Below are 22127 nucleotides of genomic sequence, written 5' to 3'. Positions count from 1 at the left end.
ATGGTCTCTCGAGACTAACGGATGCCTATATATATTAAAATAGTCTTTTGTATTCCATGGTTGCCTCTATGTTATGTCAGCTTGATTCATTGACCATTTAGTGATAAGGCAGTGAGTGGTAGTGGTAGATAATTATCCGTCTGACTGGAAGCCTGTAACTAGTGATGTGCCACAGGATTGGTGCTGGTTCTGTTGTGGTTTATTATCTATATTAATGCTTTAGTTAATAATGTGGTAAACTTGACCAGCAAATTTGCAAATGATATAAAGATTAGACGTGTGATGGACAGCGAGGAAGATTATTAAAGCTTGCAATGGGATCTGGACCAGCTGGGAAGGTGGGTGGAAAAATGGAGTATAAAATTTTATGCAAACAAGTGTGAAGTGGTGTGTAAGACTTACATAGTGAATAGTAGGGTACTGAGGTGTACGGTAAAACAAAAGGACCTAAGAATACAGATCCATAATTTCTTGAAAGTGGCATCATAGCTTGATTGGGTTATAAAGAGAGCCTTCATAAGTCTGGGCATTGAGTACAGGAGTTCCGATGTTAGGAATTCAGATGTTACGTTGCAGTTGTATAAGACATCAGTAGGGCCAAATTTTGAGTACTGTGTGCAGTTCTGGTCACCTATCTATAGGAAACATATCAATAAGAATCTGAGGAGGATCTTTTTCACTCAGAGGGCAGTGAGAGTGTGGAATGAGCTGCCAACAGAAGTGGTAGATGTTAGCTCAAATGAAGAGGTCTGGATTGGTACGTGAGATGGGAGGTATATGGAGGAATATGGTCTCTGTACTGTTGGATAGGATTAGGCAGAAGAACAGACTCGCATGGACTAGATAGGCCAAAGCACCTGTTTTTGTGCTATTGTGCTATATGACAATTTTTTCAATTTAAAATCAAAAAGGCTTGGTTTTCAGCTTAATTCTACAACTTGAATAGGTAACCCTGAATAACATTTCAATGCATAAAGGAAAGGAGCAAGGAAAAGCATTTAAGATTTATTGGAACAAGGCCGATTGACCAGTTCTGCTTGAAGTAAAATCTTCTGTAGACCTAGCAAGTTTTTTTGGTAGCATATGAGCAATTCAATAAAAATCAACTGAACAATTAACAGGTTAATTCTCTTCTTCCTGAATTGTGGGCCATGATGCATGCATATTAGCTATTTACCAATTCAGCAAGTCATTTTACATGAAGGTAATTAGTTGCTGTAGAGTGTCTTGGGATAATTATAACAAGTCAGGGACTACATACAAGCAAATTTTCTGTTCCTCTGTGTATTTTCATCAAGCTCAATGAAATTATGCAAAAAAAAACCCCTCAAACACAACTCTATAAATTTAATGAAAATAAAACTTACTTTGTCTGATAACGATCAGGATATCCTTTCAGTATTTGTTCCGCTCTAGAAATTAAACAGTTAAAGAAATAATTAAAACTTTTATAGAGTTACATGTCTGATTCTATATTTTGGCATGTAAGAATTGAACATATAGTATGAAGCAGCAATTCCCTTGTGGAACACACACAAAATTCTGGAGGAACTAAGCAAGTCAGGCAGTATCTATGAGGAGGAATCATTGGGGGATCCAGCTTCAGCACCATTCCCATATCCCTTGAATATATTTAATATAATACTACAGTATCTGTTGTTAACTTGAACAGAGTTAGTGAAAGAGCCTCCACAGCCCACTTCCAAATTTGAAAGATTGACCCATCTCTTCTCATATCTGTCTGAATAGTGACCTTGTCTTAAAACTGGGACCACTAGTTTTAGATACCTCAGCCAGGGGAACCATCATCCCTACATTGACCTAAGGAATCCCTAAAGAATTTTGCATTGTTATGTTGGATCCTGATACTTTCGGAATCCAATGACGCTAATGAAAACAGTAAATTCCATTGATAACATTAACCAATGAAATAGCCAGATTCAAGCAATCTGACACCAACCACAGAAACCAAGATGTTATGAAGAGGATACCAGAAAGATATAGAGGAAACTGGAACCACTGAAGACTCACTAAATAACTGCATGCATATAGTTGATTATATAAAAATACAAACAAGTATAAGAAAATTAAACTAATAGAAAAATAAAAATTCTACATGCCAATCCAACAGTTATCACTTTGTTAATATTCACCTTCAGCAAATTTTCTATCACTGATTACTGATCACTGATCACTAACTAATTCAAGCTTGCTTGTTTGCTCACGCACCCTTTTTTAAAAATAGTGGGGCTACTTGTAACTGCCCCTATTGGTCTTTATACTTAATCTGGATGGGGGAAATTTTGCATGAACCTTTTACTAAAATAATGGCCAGGAACAGCTTTCAAACCAATTTACCACATTTTCTTAATGATAGCTAACTCAAATAACAGACCTCAGCACAAGGCTGCAAACTGGAAGGGAGTAAGTGAAGGATAACTGATCAATGGAGTTAGGGATCATGAACAAATAAGAGGGAGGAGCTTGTTGATAGAACATTGCATAAAAAGTCTGTAAAGAGGGAAGAGATCATGAATAGTAATAGAGAATGCATGATTGTTTAAGTTTATTTTTCAGGATTTGGATACCCCTACTGATCCAATTTACTACTGATCAATAGTAAAGAACAAAGGTGGTGTGGTCTTATAAAATGGGTAACTTCACATGTATCAACATTGTACTGTATCTGCTATATATTTGCCCTTAACTTGTCTAAATGGCTTTAAAGCATCTTTGTACACAACTCAGATTTGTGTCATTGTCAAGTTTGGAAATATTACAATCCAACCCTTCAGGCAAATCGCTAATATGGAATATATATAACGTAGGGCAGTACAGCACAGAAACAGGCCTTACCACCCACAATGTTGTGCCGAACCAGCTAAAAAGTTAATGCAAAACACCCAAACACTAACCTCTCCTCCCTTCACAATGTCCATATCTCTCTATCTTCCTCATAACCATGTACCTATCCAACTGTCTCTTAAAGGCCTCAAATACCAGGCAGTGCATTCCAGGCATTCATCACTTTGAGTAAAAAAACTTACCCTCACATCCCCGTGAACCTCCCCCTCTCACCTTCAATGGATGCCGTCTGGTATTTGAAATTTCAACCCTGGGAAACAGATACTCCCTACGGTCTACTCTATCTATTATGCTTCACATAATCTTATAAACCTCTATCAGATCTCCCCTCAGCCTCCGCTGCTCCAGAGAAAACACCCAGGTTTATCTAGCCTCTCGTGATATCACATGCCCTCTAACAAGACAGCATCCCTGTAATCTCTTCTGCACCTTCTCCAAACCCTCAACATCCTTCCTATAGTAGAGTGACCGAAACTGTACACAATACACAATGTGGCCTCACCAGAGTTTTATATAGTTGTAACATAAGCTCTTTTGAACTTAATGTCTCAACTAATAAAAACAAGCATTCAGTAAGCTTTCTAAACACTGTCAACCTGTGTAGCCACTTTGAAGGAGCTGTGATCTCACAATATATATTATGAACAGCTGGTGCCCAAGCATATTACTAGCATTGTCTGCTATAGTGAAAAAAGACCCACATAAGACTACCATTGTTTCCTCTTTTGGAATTCATTTTCAGCCCATGCCAAATGCTTTAAATTTGCAACTTAACCTCTTATGTAGGACTTCTGAAAATACAAATACACTGACCTTCCTTAGCTATTCTACCAGTTACATCTTCAAAAAGAACTGCAATGGCTTTATCAAACATGATTTCCCAATCAGAAATCAGATTTTATTGAACCTTGTTTATACTTTTTAAGTAACCTATTTTCATATCTCTTATTATAGATTCTGTGAATAATTCAATTTGGCAATACTAGCAAATGTCACTTAACTAACAGCGTACATAAAATACTTAAAAAGAAAATATTTCATCAATGTAAGTCCAAAAGATTTAGAAGAAACTGCATGATAAATCTAAGGCATAAAAATGCTGTAGATATTAATCAGCTTCCTTAAAATAAGGTTGGAAAATCATACAGTCAAGCAAAAGGATAATTACAATCCCACAAGAGAAAAAGGAAGAAAGGTATTATTACAACAGTAGGTAAATTTTGTTGAGAGCTGTTAATGAAAGCACCATGTACACCATGTAACTGACCTGTGTCATTCTTTGTAGGTCAGAAAACAGCCTGCACTACCCTGTGCATATAACACACAGAAGGAAAGAAATTTTTTATTTACTAATTCTGTATTTATTACATTATTATCTTAGATTTGGAGAAAAAGAAAAAATGATCATAGAATGTACTATTTATTTAATTACAGATACAGCACGCAACAGGCCCTTCTGGCCCAATGAGTCTAATATAAGACCATTAGACCAAAAGATATAGGAGAAGTAGGCTGATTGGCCCATCAAGTCTACTCCGCCATTCAATCATGGGCTGATCCAATTCTTCCAGTTATCTTCACTTCCTTACCTTCTCCCCATACCCTTTGATGTCCTGACTAACCAAGAACCTGTCTATCTTTACCTTAAATGCACCAAATGACTTGGCCTCCACAGCTGCTCATGATAACAAATTCCACAGATTTACCACCCTCTGAATAAAGTAATTTCTCCGCATCGCTGTTCCAAATGGACGTCCTTCAATCCTGAAGTCGTGCTCTCTTGTCCTGAACTCTCCTACCATGGGAAATAATTTTGCCATATCTAATCTGTTCAGGCCTTTTAACATTCGGAATGTTTCTATGAGATTCCCCCCTTATTTTCCTGAACTTCAGGGAATACAGCCCATGAGCTGCCAGACGTTCCTCGTATGGTAACCCTTTCATTCCTGGAATCATTCTCGTGAATCTTCTAAGAACCCTCTCCAAAGTCAGTATAGCCTTTCTAAAATAAGGAGCCCAAAATTGTACACAATACTCCAGCTGTGGTCACACGAGTGCCTTATAGAGCCTTGACATCACATCCCTGCTCTTATATTCTATACCTCTAGAAATGAATGCCAACATTGCATTTGCCTTCTTCACCACTGACTCAACCTGGAGGTTAACCTTTCTGCTGCCTCCCACCCTTCTTAAATAGCAGAGTAACATTTGCAATTTTCCAGTCATCCGGTACAATACCAGAATCTATCGATTTTTGAAAGACCATTGTTAATGCCTCTGCAGTCTCTCCAGCTACTTCCTTCAGAACCTGAGGGTGCATTCCATCAGGTCCAGGAGATTTACCCACCCTCAGACCATTAAGCTTCCTGAGCACCTTCTCAGTTGTAATTTTCACTGCACATACTTCACTTCCCTGACACTCTTGAATGTCTGATATACTACAAATGTCTTCCACTGTGAAGACTTAAGCAAAATACACATTCAGTTCCTCTGCCATCTCTGCATCTCTCATTACAGTATCTTCAGCATCATTTTGTATTGGTCCTATATCTACCCTCAACTCTCTTTTACCCTTTATATACTTAAAAAAGCTTTTTTTTATATTAGTCACAAGCTTCCTTTCATAATTCATCTTTTCCTTCTTAATGACCTTCTTAGTTTCCTTCTGCAAGTTTTTATAAGCTTCCCAATCCTCTATCTTCCCAGTGTCTTTGGTTTCCTTTTATGCCATCTCTTTTGCTTTTACTTTGGCTCTGACTTCACTTGTCAGTCCTTCTTCCATTGGAAAATTTCTTCTTATTTGGAATATATCTCTCTTGCAAATAATTGAATAATTCGCTTTGGTATAATTATCAAATTTAAGTGTTTGAAACTGCAGTTAATTTAACATTAAATATAGTATTTTTCACTGAAATTTGCATTGAATGCTGGCAATTCAAAGGAATATTCCACATTGATGCTCTGCCTTCCGCTGCCCAAATCCTCAACCTACACCAGCTTTCTCCCTTCCATTAAGATATTCTTTTAAACCTAAAGACACAGAGAAACACACAAAATGCTGGAGGAACTCAACTGCTCAGGCAGCATTTGTGCAAATGAATAAACAGTCGACATTTTGGGCACTTCCTCTACTACAATGTTTTCAAGAATTTTGTAGAAAATATATTCTAAATGTCAACATAGGGATGAACTGAAACCAGTCTTGTCCCAAAATGTCCACAGTTTATTAATTTCCACAAACACTGCCCGACCTGCTGAGTTCCTCCAGCATTTTGTGTGTGTTTCTTTAAAGCCTACTTCTTTTTGTCTTCTATCCTGCTATCACTTTGGAAAATTTTATCAAATTTGATTTGAAAATGTTCTTGTGAAGAAACTTGGAAATTTCCATTATATTAAATGTAGGGCATAAATGCAAACTCTACTTTTTGTTGATATTGAATACAGCACAAGATACCACCCTAAAAATACTGTAGGTCGTTAATCCTTGGCTAAGAATCTATTAATGTTACAACTGAATTTACCAATACTCGTTTCAAAATAAACAGAATGCTCCCAATTATTAGACTTGGTTTGCAGTAGAAGAAAGTCTTGTATAAACACATCTCGATGCCTAATTTTTAATCAGGAAAATTTTGGTCACTTCTTGCATATTTCGATACAACTGGGAAAATTAACCATGTCCTGCACTGGATACATTTAGTAGTCAGCTAGGACAAAACAAGAATGACTGTAAACACTACTCACAACTGCTGCTGCATGGGATCCAATAAAGGATTCAGAGCCTTACGCAGTTTATCAAGATTATATCTTCCAATATTGGCTTGGTTCCCTATCTTGTATCGACCTTCATCATCAGATGTATTTGGCACAAAATCTGGTCAAGGGAATATTAAAAATTGTTTTCTGAGATATTAATAAAACAATTAATATTGAAACAAAATGTTCCCCCCCCCCAATTTTTCAGCTACAATTAAATTGAAAAATATTCCCTTGGCTGCATAATATGTGTAGCACAAATGACTTAGACCATAAGACCATAAGACAAAGGAGCAGAAGTTGGCCATTCGGCCCATCGAGTCTGCTCCGCCATTTCATCATGAGCTGATCCAATCTTCCCTTTAGTTCCATTCGCCCGCTTTCTCACCATAACCTTTGATGCCGACTACTCAGATACCTATCAATCTCTGCCTTAAATACACCCAATGACTTGGCGTCCACTGCCACCCGTGACAACAAATTCCATAGATTCACCACCCTCTGGCTAAAATTTTTTTTTCGCATTTCTATTCTGAATGGGCGCCCTGCAATCCTCAAGTCATGTCCTCTCTTACTAGACTCCCCCACCATGGGAAACAACTTTGTCACATCCACTCTGTCCATGCCTTTCAACATTCAAGATGTTTCTATGAGGTCCCCACCATTCTTCTAAACTCCAAGGAGTACAGTCCAAGAGCAGTCAAACGCTCCTCATATGTTAACACTCTCATTCCCAGAATCATTCTAGTGAATCTTCTCTGAACCCTCTCCAATGTCAGTACATCCTTTCTTAAATAAAGAGCCCTAAACTGCACACAGTATTCCAAGTGAGGTCTTACCAGTGCCTTATACAGCCTCAAAATCACATCCCTGCTCATATACTCTATTCCTCTAGAAATGAATGCCAACATTGCATTTGCCTTCTTCACCACCAACTCAACCTGGAGGTTAACCTTAAGGGTATCCTGCATGAGGACTCCCAAGTCCCATTGCATCTCAGAACTTTGAATTCTCTCCCCATTTAAATAATAGTCTGCCCGTTTATTTCTTCTACCAAAGTGCATGACCATACACTTTCCGACATTGTAATTCATTTGCCACTTCTTTGCCCATCCCCCAATCTATCCAAGTCTCCCTGCAGACTGTCTGTTTCCTCAGCACTACTGGCCCCTCCACCTATCTTTGTATCATCAGCAAACTTAGCCACAAAGCCATCTATTCCATAATCCAAATCGTTGATATACAATGTAAAAAGAAGTGGCCACAACACGGACCCCTGTGGAACACCACTGGTAACGGGCAGCCAACCAGAATGGGATCCCTTTATCCCCACTCTCTGTTTCCTGCCAATCAATCAATTCACATATGTAACTTTCTCATAATTCCATGGTCTCTTATCTTGTTTAGCAGCCTCGGCACCTTGTCGAAGGCCTTCCGAAAATCCAAATACACAACATCCACTACATCTCCCTTGTCTGGCCTACTTGTAATTTCCTCAAAAAATTGCACTAGCTTTGTCAGGTAGGATTTTCCTTAATGGAAACCACGCTGAGTTCTGCCTAAATTGTCTTATGCTTCCAGGTGCTCCGTAACCTCATCCTTGACAATCGACTCCAACAACTTCCCAACCACCGATGTCAAGCTAACAGGTCTATAATTTCCTTTTTGCTTCCTTGCCCCCTTCTTAAATAGCGGAGTGACATTTGCAATCTTCCAGTCCTCCAGAACCAGGCCAGGATCGATCGACTTTTGAAAGATCATTGCTAATGCCTCCACAATCTCCACTGCTACTTCCTTCAGAACACGAGGGTGCATTCCATCTGGTCCAGGAGATTTATCTACCCTTAGACTATTCAGCTTCCTGTCGTAATTGTGACTGTGCATATTTCTCTTCCCTAACACCCTTGAATGTCTAGTATATTGCTGATGTCTTCCTCAGTGAAGACTGATGCAAAATACTCGTTCAGTTCCTCCGTCTCCTTATCTCCCATTACAATTTATTCAAACTTATAATGTCCATCTCTGTTTAAATTCTCACAATAATTTTGCTAAACTGTATTTTTACTTTCATTCCAATTAACCCTCACAAGCAAGTCAATTAGAGATCAGTGAAAACTCGCTAGTACATTCACATACCCAGATGTCTTGGTCATATTTTTCTGCTTGAGTTCCGTAACAAATGTCACTAAACAGGATTCCAGAATTGAGGAGGGAACCAAGGTCTACTCTTAATCAATAATCAATGAATAATTGTTCACCATGCTTTAGGGAAAAATCCTGAAGTATAGGGTCCAATAAAGGATTCTAAGTGATGGTCAGGAATTGGAACAATTGTACTGACTTTACTGCTATCAAAGCCAAAATGCATAATTACAGTACATAAAACGGTGAAACATACAACAGTACTTTGTAAAGCAGATCAACTCCAATATTTTGTACATATACAAGTAAGATGCATGTGTGATGCAGAGGCACAAAGCAGTTTAACAGATTTTCTACAATCAAGGCAAACTGATACTTACTAGGATCATAGTCATCCATAAAACCAAATGGACCATAATCTATTGTAATAGAGAGTATGCTGAAATTGTCTGTATTACACACACCTGAAAAACAAAATTTATGAAAAACACTGATCAACAGATACATGACGGGAATGTTTTGAGAATGTATCATCAGTACAAATCCCAGTGACTGATAAAACCCAAAAGAAAGTTGGAATCACATCACGCACCATTCATATATTTCCTTTAAGGAAATATCAGAACCCTTGGTTGAATTATGCTGGCAATCATTTTTAACATCATTATCACTGTTGTTCAGGTATCTCTATTAAATTCTTTTATAAAGTGCTGCAATTTTCATTAGCACAGACAGCAATTTGTAATTTAAACAATTCCATACATTTGTCTAATTTTGTATACATTTTGAAACTCTCTAGTCTGGCAGCCTTGGAACCTGACTGGTGCCCGACCACAGAAATTGCCCAAGACCATCTTTCTCTATAAAGAAGACCTATTCTTTTTAAAATTTAGAGACTTCCCAGATCATACAATGTGCTAGTGGAGCTCAGAAGGTCAGGCAGCATCCATGGATGATGAAGGATGTCAGCTCAAAACGTCGACTGTTTCTTCCCATCCTTAGATGCTGGCTGACCTACTGAGCTTCTCCAGCACATCATGTGTATTGCTCTTGATTTCCAGCATCTGCAGCAACTCTTGTGTCTATGACTTCCCAGGTCATGCAAGCATTCAGAACTAGTCCATAATCCAAGGTTTCCATAAATTGGATATGCTGCCAATTGCGATTACAGGTTGCACTAGTAAGTTAATTAGCTACTTATTAGTACAGATCTTAATTTTAGATCTTACTTACAATTAGCTAATTAATGTAAATGTGTACTAAAGAATTAAAACATCATGCATCATTGGAGTTGCTTGACCAAAGAATGTCAGACCAGAGTTCCAAACATTTTTTCTTAAAATTGGAATTCTAACTGAAATCCAAATTAAATTCAAACTTCAATTTTCTTCTATAATATAAAATATTGGTTCCATCTAAATACGTGCTGTGAAGAGAGAGAGCTGCAGTTTGAAAATTTCAGAAAATGTAATACAATTTGAGGAAAATTCTTGGAAAAGATAGGAATAGAATGAGTTTTAATTTCCAAGCAACTTGTTGACAGACCATAGCAATCAAAGGAGATAACTAGAACCAGTCTTTAATGGGGAGGTATTGAATTGGTCAATTTACAAATATCAGCACCCAAGAATAAAAAAGTTATATTTTAAAAAAATAAAAGGCTTACAAGTTGGACAAGAGCTGAGGCTACTAGTAGATCAGAAATGTCTCAGGGCTTGTGAGAGAACACTTGTGTCTTGTAAAGGAGTCAGGAACAAACAAGACATTATTGGAGAGACTGGGAAAGATCTAAAATCTACAGAAAAATAGCAAAAGATTTAAAGACATTAAATAATTCCAGGAAGCTCTTAACCATCAGCCATCGTTTTCTACACGAAGTATTAGAAAGCACAGATTAGGTCACTATAAGCTAGCAGAAATCTCATAATCAACAGAGAGACCCTGGCAGCAAGAGGTGAGTCATAGACTGAAACATTATCTGGATGGAAGTATAAGCTAGTGGTGTACTCAGTATTAGCTTTTCAAGGGTGGGATGGCTTTAAGGATGTTACCTTAAGCACCCAGTGATGTGACTTGATGACTTTCTGAGTTCTCACAATAGATTGTCAGTTTGCTTCTGCTCAGTTGTCCACCCACAGTCACACAATACTACTAGTACAGAAAAACAAGAATATCTTCATTCAGTTTACTGAATGGCTTCTTTCTTCCATTTATAAATCTACGTGGACAGCATTCTGACATATATACAGATACCTTCAGTATTATAACAATTCCATAATTGAAATTTGGAGAATTAGTATTAATTTTACTGTACAGTATGATATACCAAGATTCAACTGGCTGAGGGGTCTACAACCAGATAATCTGAGTCTCAGAATAAGGGATATGAGGAAAGAGCTTGAAATGAGTTATTTCACTTTGAAACAGAAGATCTGCTTTGATCTTGATGAATGGCAGAGCAGGTATGAAAAGTCAAATGGCCTACTTCTCCACAATTTCTTTAGTTTTTATGTGTTTATATCAAAGTTGAGATGTCAGGAATCTGGAAAAATCTATTACTTTTAGTGTAACCATTCAGTTTTATTACATCCATTTAGAATGTTTTTGCTGCAACATAAGATATATGGCATTTGTCTCGTATGACAGGCAAAAAGCACAGCAAGTGCAGACAATTCAGATGGTAAAAATATATTGTTTAGGCAAGCACAGAGGAGTGCTCAACATACCATGAGGTAAATCAGGACAACAGGGAATGCATTTAAAAAGTAGAAATAATTCCATGGTAGAGGAAAAAGAGGAAATAAAGACAATTTTAAGACCACTATGAAGGTGAATGTCCAAGATTTAGGAAATTAATATATAGGTATTTTTACTGACTAGTTGGCCATGGAAAGAGATAAGAAACAAATGGTTCTCAGCAGATTCCCATGAATAATAGCAATATTCTGATGAGATACTGAAACACAGGGCCAGATAATGTGCATTATCTTCCACAACTTTGAAGATGCTGCCTTGGTAATCAATGTAAACAACACTACTTGACAGAAACTGGATGACCATATTGAAACATGATTGGAATCTAATATTAAGTCCTTATGTAGTATACAAACCCAAAGCATTGTAACATTACAAATATGGATATGCCAGCAGTACAGAAGTGTGTAAAGTGGACAATTCCCCAGTGCCTGACCAAATCTATTCTAACAGGTTGTAAGAAGCAAAGGAAGAAATAAGGGTCCTGTCAGAGACTTTTGTACTTTCCTTAGCCATGGTAGAGGCACTGGAAAACTGGGGCTGCAAGGTCAAGCCAGAGAACAACAGGCTAGTGAGATAATATCAGTGGTGGGAACATTACTAGAGGGGATTCTGACAGACAGGATCAATCTGCGTTTGGAAAGGCAAGCACTGATTCAGGATAGTTAGCATGGCTTTAAGGATAGGAAGTGGTGTCTCAAATCTTTTGAACAGATGACCATGATGATTTAAGGTCATAGATGTTATCTACATAGACATTATTGTGCTTTTAACAAGCTCCTACATGGCAGGCTGAGTCAGAAGGTCAAATCATATGGGAATTAGGGGGAGTTAACAGATTGGATACAAAATTGGCTTTTGACTAGAAGTCAGAGAGTATTAGTGGAGATTTCTGTTGTTTGTCACATATCTTAATTATCTTGACAAGAATGAGGATAACATGATTAGTAGTTTGCAGATTACATCAAAATTGTTGGTGTGGTGGGCAGTGAAGAAGGTTCCAACAGGATCCACATCAGTTGGGAAAGTGCACAAATTAATTTACCTCAAACAAGTGAGAAGTGATGTATTTTGGGAAATTAAACCAAAACAGGACATAAACAGTGAATTACAGGAGAGAGTGTTGTAGAACAAAGGGACCGAAGGGTACAAGCACACAGTTCCCTGAAATTGGCAACATGGGTAGACAAAATAGTGAAGAATAGTATGCTAACCTTCACTGAATGGGTCAGTGAGAATAAGAGTTGGGATGTCCATTATTGCTGAACAAGTCATTAGTGAGATCACAACTGTAATATTGAGTGCAGTTCTGGAAGGTTATGATTAAGCTAGACAGCATGCAGCAAAGAGTCACAAAGATGCTGCAGGGACTGGTGGGCTAAAGTTATGAAAAGAGGCTGGACTGTTTCTCATGGAGCAAAGGAGCAAAAGGGTGGCTTAAAGTTGATTAGAGTATCATGAGGGGTACAGATATGACTGTCACATTTTTCCCAGGGTAGGAAAATCTTCAACTACTGGGCATAAGTTTAAGGTGAGAGGAGACAGAATTAAAGGCAACCCGAGAGGCAAGCTTTTTTTTACTTCAGTAGGACCAACTAGGGTAGGTCTTACACAGTGAATGATAGGGTAGAATGAAGGGATCCGGGAAAACAGGTCCATAATTAAATTGGTGTCACAGATTGAAAGGATTATAAAGAAAGCTTTAGGCACATTGGCCTTCTGAATCAAAGAACGGAGTACAGGAGATGGGATGCTATGTTGAAGACATTGATAAGGCATAATTTGGAATACTGTGTGCAGTTTTGGTCATCTACCTACAGGAAAGATGTAAATAAGGTTGAAAGAGTATTGAGAAAATATACAAGAAAGTTGATGGATCTGGAGGACCTGAGTTATAAGGAAAGATTGAATAGGTTAGGACATTATTCCTTGGAACGTAGAAGATTGGGGGGAGATTTGATAGAGGTATACAAAATTATGAGTGGTATAGATAAGATGAATACAAGCAGATCTTTTCCACTTAAGTTGTGTGGGACTACAACCAAAGGTCATGGGTGAAGGGTGAAAGCTGAAAAGCTTAGGGGAACATGAGGGAAAACTTCTTCACTCAGAGGGTCATGAGAGTGTGGAACTAGCTGCTAGCACAAGTAGTGCATGCGAGCTCGATTTCAATGTTTAAGGAAAGTTTGGATGGTACATGGATGGTAGGGGAAGAGAGTTCAGTACAGGTTGATGGGAACAGTCAGTTTGAATGGTTTGGCTTGAATGTTTCTGTGTTATACTGTCTATGACCTATACAGAATAAGGTGGGTACATGACATAGCTAAAATTAAAATGTTTAAATGACATTATGACAGGTTCATGGACCATAAATGTTTGCAGGAAAACAGGTCAAATGAAAGAAGTCAAAATGTAGGAATTGGGCTGAAAGGCCTTTTCCATGTTGTATAACTCATGACTCCATGAGAGATTGTTAGATTTTTAAGTCTCCAGGGAAATATGAAGTAAGAACATTTGCTTTCTTCTCTACTGTTTGTGTTAGATATGTTTAGTTAGTCCAACAGGGGGGAGCTGTCTACAGAAATCAGATGATTGTGGGAAAGTTCAAAACAGAAATCAGTTAAGAATCAGAACAAGCAAGAGAATAGGATATGAGGCCTCCTGCAGTATGCTCTAAGTTTTAGATGAATATTAGATTAGAAGAAAGGTGTGCCAAAACTGGTAGGAAAGAACAACTGAAGGATTGCAAACAGTGTTGCAGAATTGGGGGATTGTTTGGAGAACTGCCTGCATAGATACCAACTTGACAGATAAACAGATAACTTTGGCAAGACACACAAAATACTGGAGGAACTCAGCAGGCCAGGCAGCATCTATGTTAGAAAGTACAACTGACATCTCAGGCCGAAACCCTTCGGCAGGACTGGAGAGAAAAAGCTGAGGAATAGATCTGAAAGGTGGGGGAGGGGAGAGAGAAACGCCAGGTGAAAACTGGAGGGGAGGGATGAAGCAAAGAGCTAGGAAGTTGATTGATGAAAGAGACAAAAGATCACGGAAGAAAGCAAAAAAAGGCAGGGGGGGTGGGAGGAGCACCAGAGGAAGGCAACAGGCTGGCAAAAAGATAACATGGGAGAGGGACAAGGGGATGGGGAATGATAAAATGTGGGGGGGGGGCATTACTGGAAGTTTGAGAAATCGATATTCATACCATCAGGTTGGAGGCTACCCAAATGAAATACAAGTTGTATTCCATTTCCCATTCCCTTGTCCTTCTCTCGTGTTTTCACCATTTCCCATCCCCTTGTCCCTCTCTTATGTTATCCCCTTGCCCGCCCATCACCTCCCTCTGGTGGTCCTTCCCCACCCCTTTTTTCTTCCTTCCATGGCCTTCTGTCTCTTTCACCAATCAAATTCCTAGCTCTTTGCTTCATTCCTCCCCCTCCAAGTTCCACCTCTTGCCTGGTGTTTCAAATCTACTCCTCAGCTTTTTTTCTCCAGTCCTGCCAAAGAGTTTTGACCCAATAGGTCGATTGTACATATTTTCCATAGATGCTGCATGGCCTGCTGAGTTCCTCCAGCATTTGTGTGTGTTGCTTAGATTTCCACCATCTGCAGATGTTCTCTTGTTTGTCATTAGATAACTTTGGCATATTACTACAACTGATGCTGAGAGTGAAAATGAACAGCAGTGCAAATGGCATTCTGATTTTCCGAAATTTAGTAACATACTGAGAGAGTCTGAAGAATTGAAAGTAATCGGTCTTTCCAGTGAACATTTTAACATATCTCATAGCAGAATATCAATAAGCTCAAAAGAATTCTGTTTCAGCTAAACCTGTTATTGATGCAAATCTTTGAGTAGTTTGACTGGTGCTTTAGATAATAAGTCATACCATGTGCAAATCCTACTGACATCCAATGTGTAATAAGATGCGCGGTATCAGTAACAACTTGAGAGAAAAACTCCTGTAATAATAAAGTGATGATAAGAAAAATTTTAGTTAAATTCTTGGCAAGAAAACCAAAATATTTCAATATTGTTAAATATTACATAAATTACCAATTCTATCAATTATACAATGAAATTATGTATCATAAAACATACCAGATACTTGTCTGAACTGGTCACATTTATCAAAGGAAAATGTTGCTCAATAATAAAGTCCACCAATTTCCTTGAGGGAAGAAAGGAATAATGTATGTGAAGCCACAAGAATAAAAGAAAAATTGTGATAAGCATAAGAACAATATGGGCTTTTGCACAAGTGAAGTGGTGGTTGGACTTGGAAATAATTGACTCAACAGTGGCCTTTAAAATGCTATTGAATGAATATCTGAATGAGAACAAAAGTGTAGGAATGTGGGGAATGTATCATGGAAGAATCAAATAGGATTGCCTTTGAAAAGAACGAACAAAGTGTCAATGGCACCCCTCCATGCTGCACCATTCTATGATTCTCTGAAATAAATCTCAATGCCGTCCTCAAAATAAACGGAAGGCCAGGCCCGAAGTAAAACTATCCTACCACATCTTTAAAGAACATATCAGAGTGTTACTTCAGCAGAAAAGCAAATCATTTTACATGGTATAAGATAGCGGTTAAAATAGCTAAGGCAAAAAAAAAACTATAATAGATAGAAAAATGATCATGCTGAATCTTCCTCTAAAAAGCAGCGTGAGTGAAAGATTATACAAGACTGTGCAAAATACATATATATAGCTAGAGTACCTAAGACTTTTGCACAGTACTCTATCTACTAAACGTTTACCAACGTTAACAAGAGCTTAAGACATTTATATATTTATGTCCCCAGGCCTTTTGCAAGTACTGTATAATTCGATAAATTCATAAAAGAATCCAGCCCTTTTACACTACTACCCAATTCTTCTGTTATCAGAACAAGGAGCTGACAATCAACCTATTCTTATAAAATAGTTACTTACAATTATAAGGTTGTCTGCTTTCATGTTTATATAAAAAACATTGACAATAAAATGTGATAGCTAGGTTTTCCAGGTCTTATGAAAATTGGGAGTTGAAAGCAGATGAGAAGAGTTGAATCTACATGGTGCCTTTATAGCATCCCCTATGGACAGGGGACACGGGAGTTTTTCCTTACAAACTACCCACATTAGTGGGCCATACTATACTACATCAGGTTGCCAAAAGAAACTTGCAGGAAAAGTCAACAGATAAGCCCCAATTATACTTCCTCTTTGCTTCAAAGTACCTGGTAATATTAGTCATTTAGAATTAACTTGATCCTCTAGCTGCAGAATAAAAGAGTGTCTCTGTTTGATTAAAACAGTCACTTTTCAGGCCATTTAATATGATATTCTCGCAGGGCTACACTTTGTGCATTGCACTTCTGTTGATGTTACTTGGCTGCAGGAGGGAATGTGATATGTGGGGGGGGGGGGGCGCTAGAGAAAATCCCATGGACCAAGAGATATGTGCAAATCACTCTAATCCAAGTTCACTTCATTTTTCAAATGAGAGTGCAGCTGCCTAAACAAACTTATATTCCACTTTCCTTTATCAACCAAGGATTAGAATTTGAGATTAGAATGCTGGAACTGTATAAACACCACATAAATTGATGCAATTTTTTAACCAGAGTAGCAACCCAACTAAGAACAATAAACTAGCCACATCTTGCGATTTCTAAGTATTTTTTTCCCAGTCAAACATTCTACATTTGCAGTATGCCTAACAAATGAAATTTTGAGATAATGTCACAAAATGTATGTTTAACATGAAAGCTTTCATTAATTCATTCAGCAAGTGGTACACATACAAAATGAGCTGCCAGAGAAATAGTTGAGGTAGGTCCAATAACAATATTTAAAAGACATTTAGATAAGTACAGGAAGGGTTTAGAGGGATATAGTGCAAATGGAGGGAAATAGGAATAGCTTAGGTGGCCGCATTAATTGGCACGGGCAAGTTGGACAGAAGTGCCTGTTTATTCTATGACATTAATTTTTACTTTAGTTAACCTTTAAGTTTACTCTATGATTTTAATTGCAACAATTAATATAATTGTCCAAACATGTTATTTATCTTCAATTCACCCATTTTAAAGATCTAATTTAAACAAGAAATGCAACAGAATTAACTCAAAAGAATTTTGACCAAATGCAAATAGAGTCAGATGCACAAATGAGAGAAAACAGTTAAGAACATAATATGGGGAACAAAGAATTAGATAGAACTGCTGATTCATGGAAAGTACAGGAGAATTTTTTGAGGAAGATTACAGTAATTTTGAAAAGAGTGACCCCATTTTCTCTTCCTATACTTTTTGTGTGAAAAATTGCTATGCAAAAGGTACAGAAAACAGGAATACGGAAACTGTTACTGTATCTCTGCCCCCTTGCACGTGCTTAGTCTGGGGAATGGAGAGAAACTTCCCTCAAAACAAGTCAGTACATGGGGATTCCATAGAAATAATGTGACATGTAACTAATAATCCGAGAGGTCTCTAGAGAGGCAGCCAACTAGTTGTGGGAGTTCAATTCAACTGCTTTGAATACAGCAGAGCTAAATTGAATTCTGGCAACTTAGTGACTGTTTTCATCAAAGAGCTGCATTATTTGATTGGCCATTGAATTTCAAACTGGTCCCTGCCCAGGACATTTAAATCAATTGAACCAAGGCAAACCATGGCTCAGGAAAGATCAAGTGTCTGAAAAGTTCAGACTCTGGAATAGGTAAAGGAAAATAAATGTGCACATATGTAACTCAGTAACAGGTGTCAAGTCAAGTCACTTTTATTATCATTTTGACCATAACTGCTGGTACAGTACATAGTAAAAATTAGACGACGTTTTTCAGGACCATGGTGTTACATGACACAGTACAAAAACTAGACTGAACTAAGTAAAAAAAAACACAGAGAAAGCTACACTAGACTACAGACCTACACTGGAATGTGTCACATCGCACATTCACTGGATAAACGGTTATATTTTAACTGTCACCTTCCTAACCAATCTAGTTTAAGCAACACACACAAAATGCCAGAGGAACTCAGCAATTCAGGCAGCCATCTATGGAAATGAATAAACACTCAACGTTTCATGCCAAAACCCTTCACAGTCCTGAAGAAGGGTCTCAGCCCAAAACATCGACTGTCTCACCTGCTGAGTTCCTCCAGCATTTTCTGTGTGTTGATTTGGATTTCCAGTATCTGCAGATGTTCTCATATTTATAAGCTAGCTTTATGTGGAATGAAAAATATACAATGGCTACGTAACCATTGATAATTCAACATGGCTGCAAAAATTATTAAAATTACCTTAACAATTCAATCTCTCCAGAGTAAGCTAAAATTTCCAGTGATCCAAAGCGAAACCAAGATTTAGCAACACGAAGAACTATTGCACCTTGAAGAACATAATAAAGACAATAAAATCATATAATCCACCATATCTTAATGAGATGTGAATTTATTTTCATTTTGTTTGAAATTACAGATTTGTGTACTAGCTTAAAATGTGCACCTTTTTCATTCTTCACATTTCCATTGTAGAACTGATCCCTTTTTACATCATCATTGCTTAAAACAATACTGTAGAAAAAGTGGCAACAAAAAAAATTAAGTTCAAGATCATCTAGGTAATTTATATCTAGGCTAGATAAATAATTCAGTAAAATTACAAATTACTTAAATCAACAGCATTACTGTCAATTTTTGAAAAGGTAATCACTAAGCTTTTTTAACTTACAAGATAAAATACAAGGAAAATGTAGTGAATGTGAATAAGATTCAAGTGAAATACAGAAATCCTTGTGGTGAGACAAGCAAATCTTTTCCAATGTGATCATTTCTGGAAATGAAAATGAAGCAAAAACTAAAACAATAGTGGAAAACACTGTAAGTACTGTAAACTAATTAAAAAATAGAAATATTTGGCAACACTTAGCAGGTCAAGCATCTGGATAAAAGGAATATTAATTTTCTCTTGGAACAGTCAGAGATTAACAATTCTTGAGCTTTTTTTGAATATATACCTGGCTGCTCTGCTGGTAGGGATTCCAAGATAATTCAGGGCCTCACTACAGAGAAATTCTCTTAATGATGACCGTAGAACAGCACGACCATCACCATTCCTGGAAAACAATATTTCAGTCAAGAAAAAGCAGTACAGTACTAATTAAAAATAAGTATTACTGAGTGAAAATATGTCAATGTTACCGAGAATAAGGAGTCTTCCCAGAGCCTTTTAGTTGGAGCTCCCATCTTGTACCATGCCTGTAATTAGACAGCTGATTTGTAATAAATTATCATATTAATAATGTCACTTCTAACTATTTTAATATTGATAATTTATATTAAAATTGAATTACTTGATTCACTATAATTTCCCAGTAATGGAAACTTAATTGTTAGAAATATCCTTTTACATTTATAGAACATATTACATATCTTCATTTCAATTTGTTACTTGATCTGTAACTATGTCATTATGCAAACACGAGGAAATCTGCAGATGCTGGAAATTCAAACAACACACACAAAATGCTGGTGGAACACAGCAGGCCAGGCAGCATCTATAGGAAGAAGTACTGTCGACATTTCGGGCCGAGACTCTTTGATTATGCTTTGATTATTCGATTATGATCATTATGCTGTCATTTGCAAAATGTGTGATGCTATGCAAAAACATCGTCTGCAAAACTGAAAATGAGATTTTATTTCTTCATTCATTTCATGATGCATATAGCGGAAAAAAATCTGATGACCAGCATAATCTTTCAGCAACAATTGTCACATCCCATCACTCAGAAGGTGACACAGTAGTGTGATGATGGCAGGAGAGTACAGCTATTGTAGACGCTGCCTAACACTTTCAGAAAACTAGGATTAATCAAGACCTCTGAAGCATTATTTGTAAATTTTCACTATGAACATATGGTCCTAATTGTTTTTCATATCCCAAAGATGTGCAGTGGTAGGTTAGTTGGCTATTATAAATTGTCTACTTTCTTTACTATCAATACCAATTTTATATCATTTGTGAATTAATCAATGTTATCTCCTACATTCACATTGAGATCTTTAACGTATAGAAAAGGCAATTGGGTCCTAGCAATGATCATTGGGTTTACAAGCTTTCCGTAACAAGATCATCCAACTTCCATCATCCTCTGCCACTTTTTACCAAGCCAATTTTGGATCCAATTTGCCAACTTAATCTGATTACCTTGGGCTCTAATCTTTTAATCAGTTTTCCACATAGGACCTTGTCAAAGGCTTTTCTGAAGTCTTTATGGACTAGATCAACCACCCTCACCAATATACTTCTTACCTTGTTAAGAAATCCATTCAAATTGGTCAACTGGATCTCTACCTAACAAATTTATATTGATTATCTTTTAATCCTTGCCTTTCCAATTAATATAGCACATAGAATAGCACAGTGCAGTAACAGACTCTTCAGTCCATAATATTGTGCTGAACTAATGAAATTATCAGTCGAATGCCCAACCACACTAATCCTATCTTTCTACACAATGACCATACCTTTCCATTTCTTGCATATTCATCTGCCATCTGAAAGCCTCTAGAATGCTTCCATCACCACTCCAGGCAGCTCATTCCAAACTTGCCGCACAGATCTCCTTTGAACTTAACCCTTCTCACCTGACAAAAAATTCCCTCTGGCATCAAATATTTCAACCCTCAAGAAAAGGTCTGTCTTTCTGTCTATGCTTCTCATAATCTTATAAGATTGGTGGTGATGAAGGCAAATGCAATGTTGGCATTCATTTCTAGAGGTATAGAATATAAGAGCAAGGATGTGATGTCGAAATTCTATAAGCCACCCGTGAAACCCCATGAGTATTGTGTGCAGATTTGGGCTCCTTCTTTTAGAAAGGACATACTGACATTGGAGAGGGTTCAGAGAAGATTCACGAGAATGATTCCAGGAATCAAAGGGTTATTGTACGAGGAACATCTGGCAGCTCTTCACCTGTATTCCCTGAAGCTCAGGAGAATGATCTCATAGAAACATACTGAATTTTAAAAGGCCTGAACAGATTACATATGGCAAAGTTATTTCTCATGTTAGGGGAGTCCAGGACAAGAGGGCACCACTTCAGGATTGAAGGATGTCCATTTAGAACAGAGATGCAGAGTGATTGGCTGCATTTAAGGTAGAAATAAATGGGTTCTAGATTTGCCAGGGCATCAGAGGGTATGAGAGGGTAGGGGACTAGAAGAATTGGATCAGCCCATGATTGAATGGTGGAGCAGGCTTGATGGGCTGAATGGACTACTTCCACTTCTATATCTTATAGTCTTATAAACTTCTGTCACATCTTCTCACAACTTCTACCACACTGAAGTATCAACCTAAATTTGTCTGACCTCTCCTTGTAACGTATACTCTGATCCAGGAAGCATCCTGGCAAACCTCTTCTGGAGCCTCTCTAAAGCCTCCACATCCTTCCTATAATGGAGTGACCATGAATGCAATACTTCAGATGTAGTCTAACTAGAGTGTTATAAAGCTGCAACATAATCTCTTGACTCCTGAACTTAATTCTTAATAAAAGCAAACATGCTGTATGCCTTTACTAATCTATCAACCCATGTCG

General features: G+C 37.6%; 1 protein-coding gene across 3 annotated transcripts in view; it reads right to left on the bottom strand.

Annotated features, from left to right (window-relative positions):
* The window catches only part of LOC132395439 (protein adenylyltransferase SelO-like), a 68354-nt gene that overhangs the window by 25266 nt on the left and 20961 nt on the right, over positions 1-22127 (bottom strand). For all 3 annotated transcript variants that reach the window (XM_059972050.1, XM_059972048.1, XM_059972051.1), the window contains 9 exons: positions 19720-19776; positions 19536-19634; positions 19025-19092; positions 18820-18907; positions 15623-15692; positions 15411-15483; positions 9144-9227; positions 6610-6739; positions 1368-1412 (listed from right to left, as the gene is read on the bottom strand). In XM_059972050.1, the coding sequence (XP_059828033.1) occupies positions 1368-1412; positions 6610-6739; positions 9144-9227; positions 15411-15483; positions 15623-15692; positions 18820-18907; positions 19025-19092; positions 19536-19634; positions 19720-19776 (714 nt within the window). The remainder of the gene's footprint in view (positions 1-1367; positions 1413-6609; positions 6740-9143; positions 9228-15410; positions 15484-15622; positions 15693-18819; positions 18908-19024; positions 19093-19535; positions 19635-19719; positions 19777-22127) is intronic.

This window comes from Hypanus sabinus, chromosome 6 (genome assembly GCF_030144855.1).
Source record: "Hypanus sabinus isolate sHypSab1 chromosome 6, sHypSab1.hap1, whole genome shotgun sequence".
In the NCBI taxonomy this organism is placed as follows: Eukaryota; Metazoa; Chordata; class Chondrichthyes; order Myliobatiformes; family Dasyatidae; genus Hypanus; species Hypanus sabinus.
The sequence above is the reverse complement of the archived record's forward strand: the minus strand, read 5'-3'. Positions and strand labels throughout refer to the sequence as shown.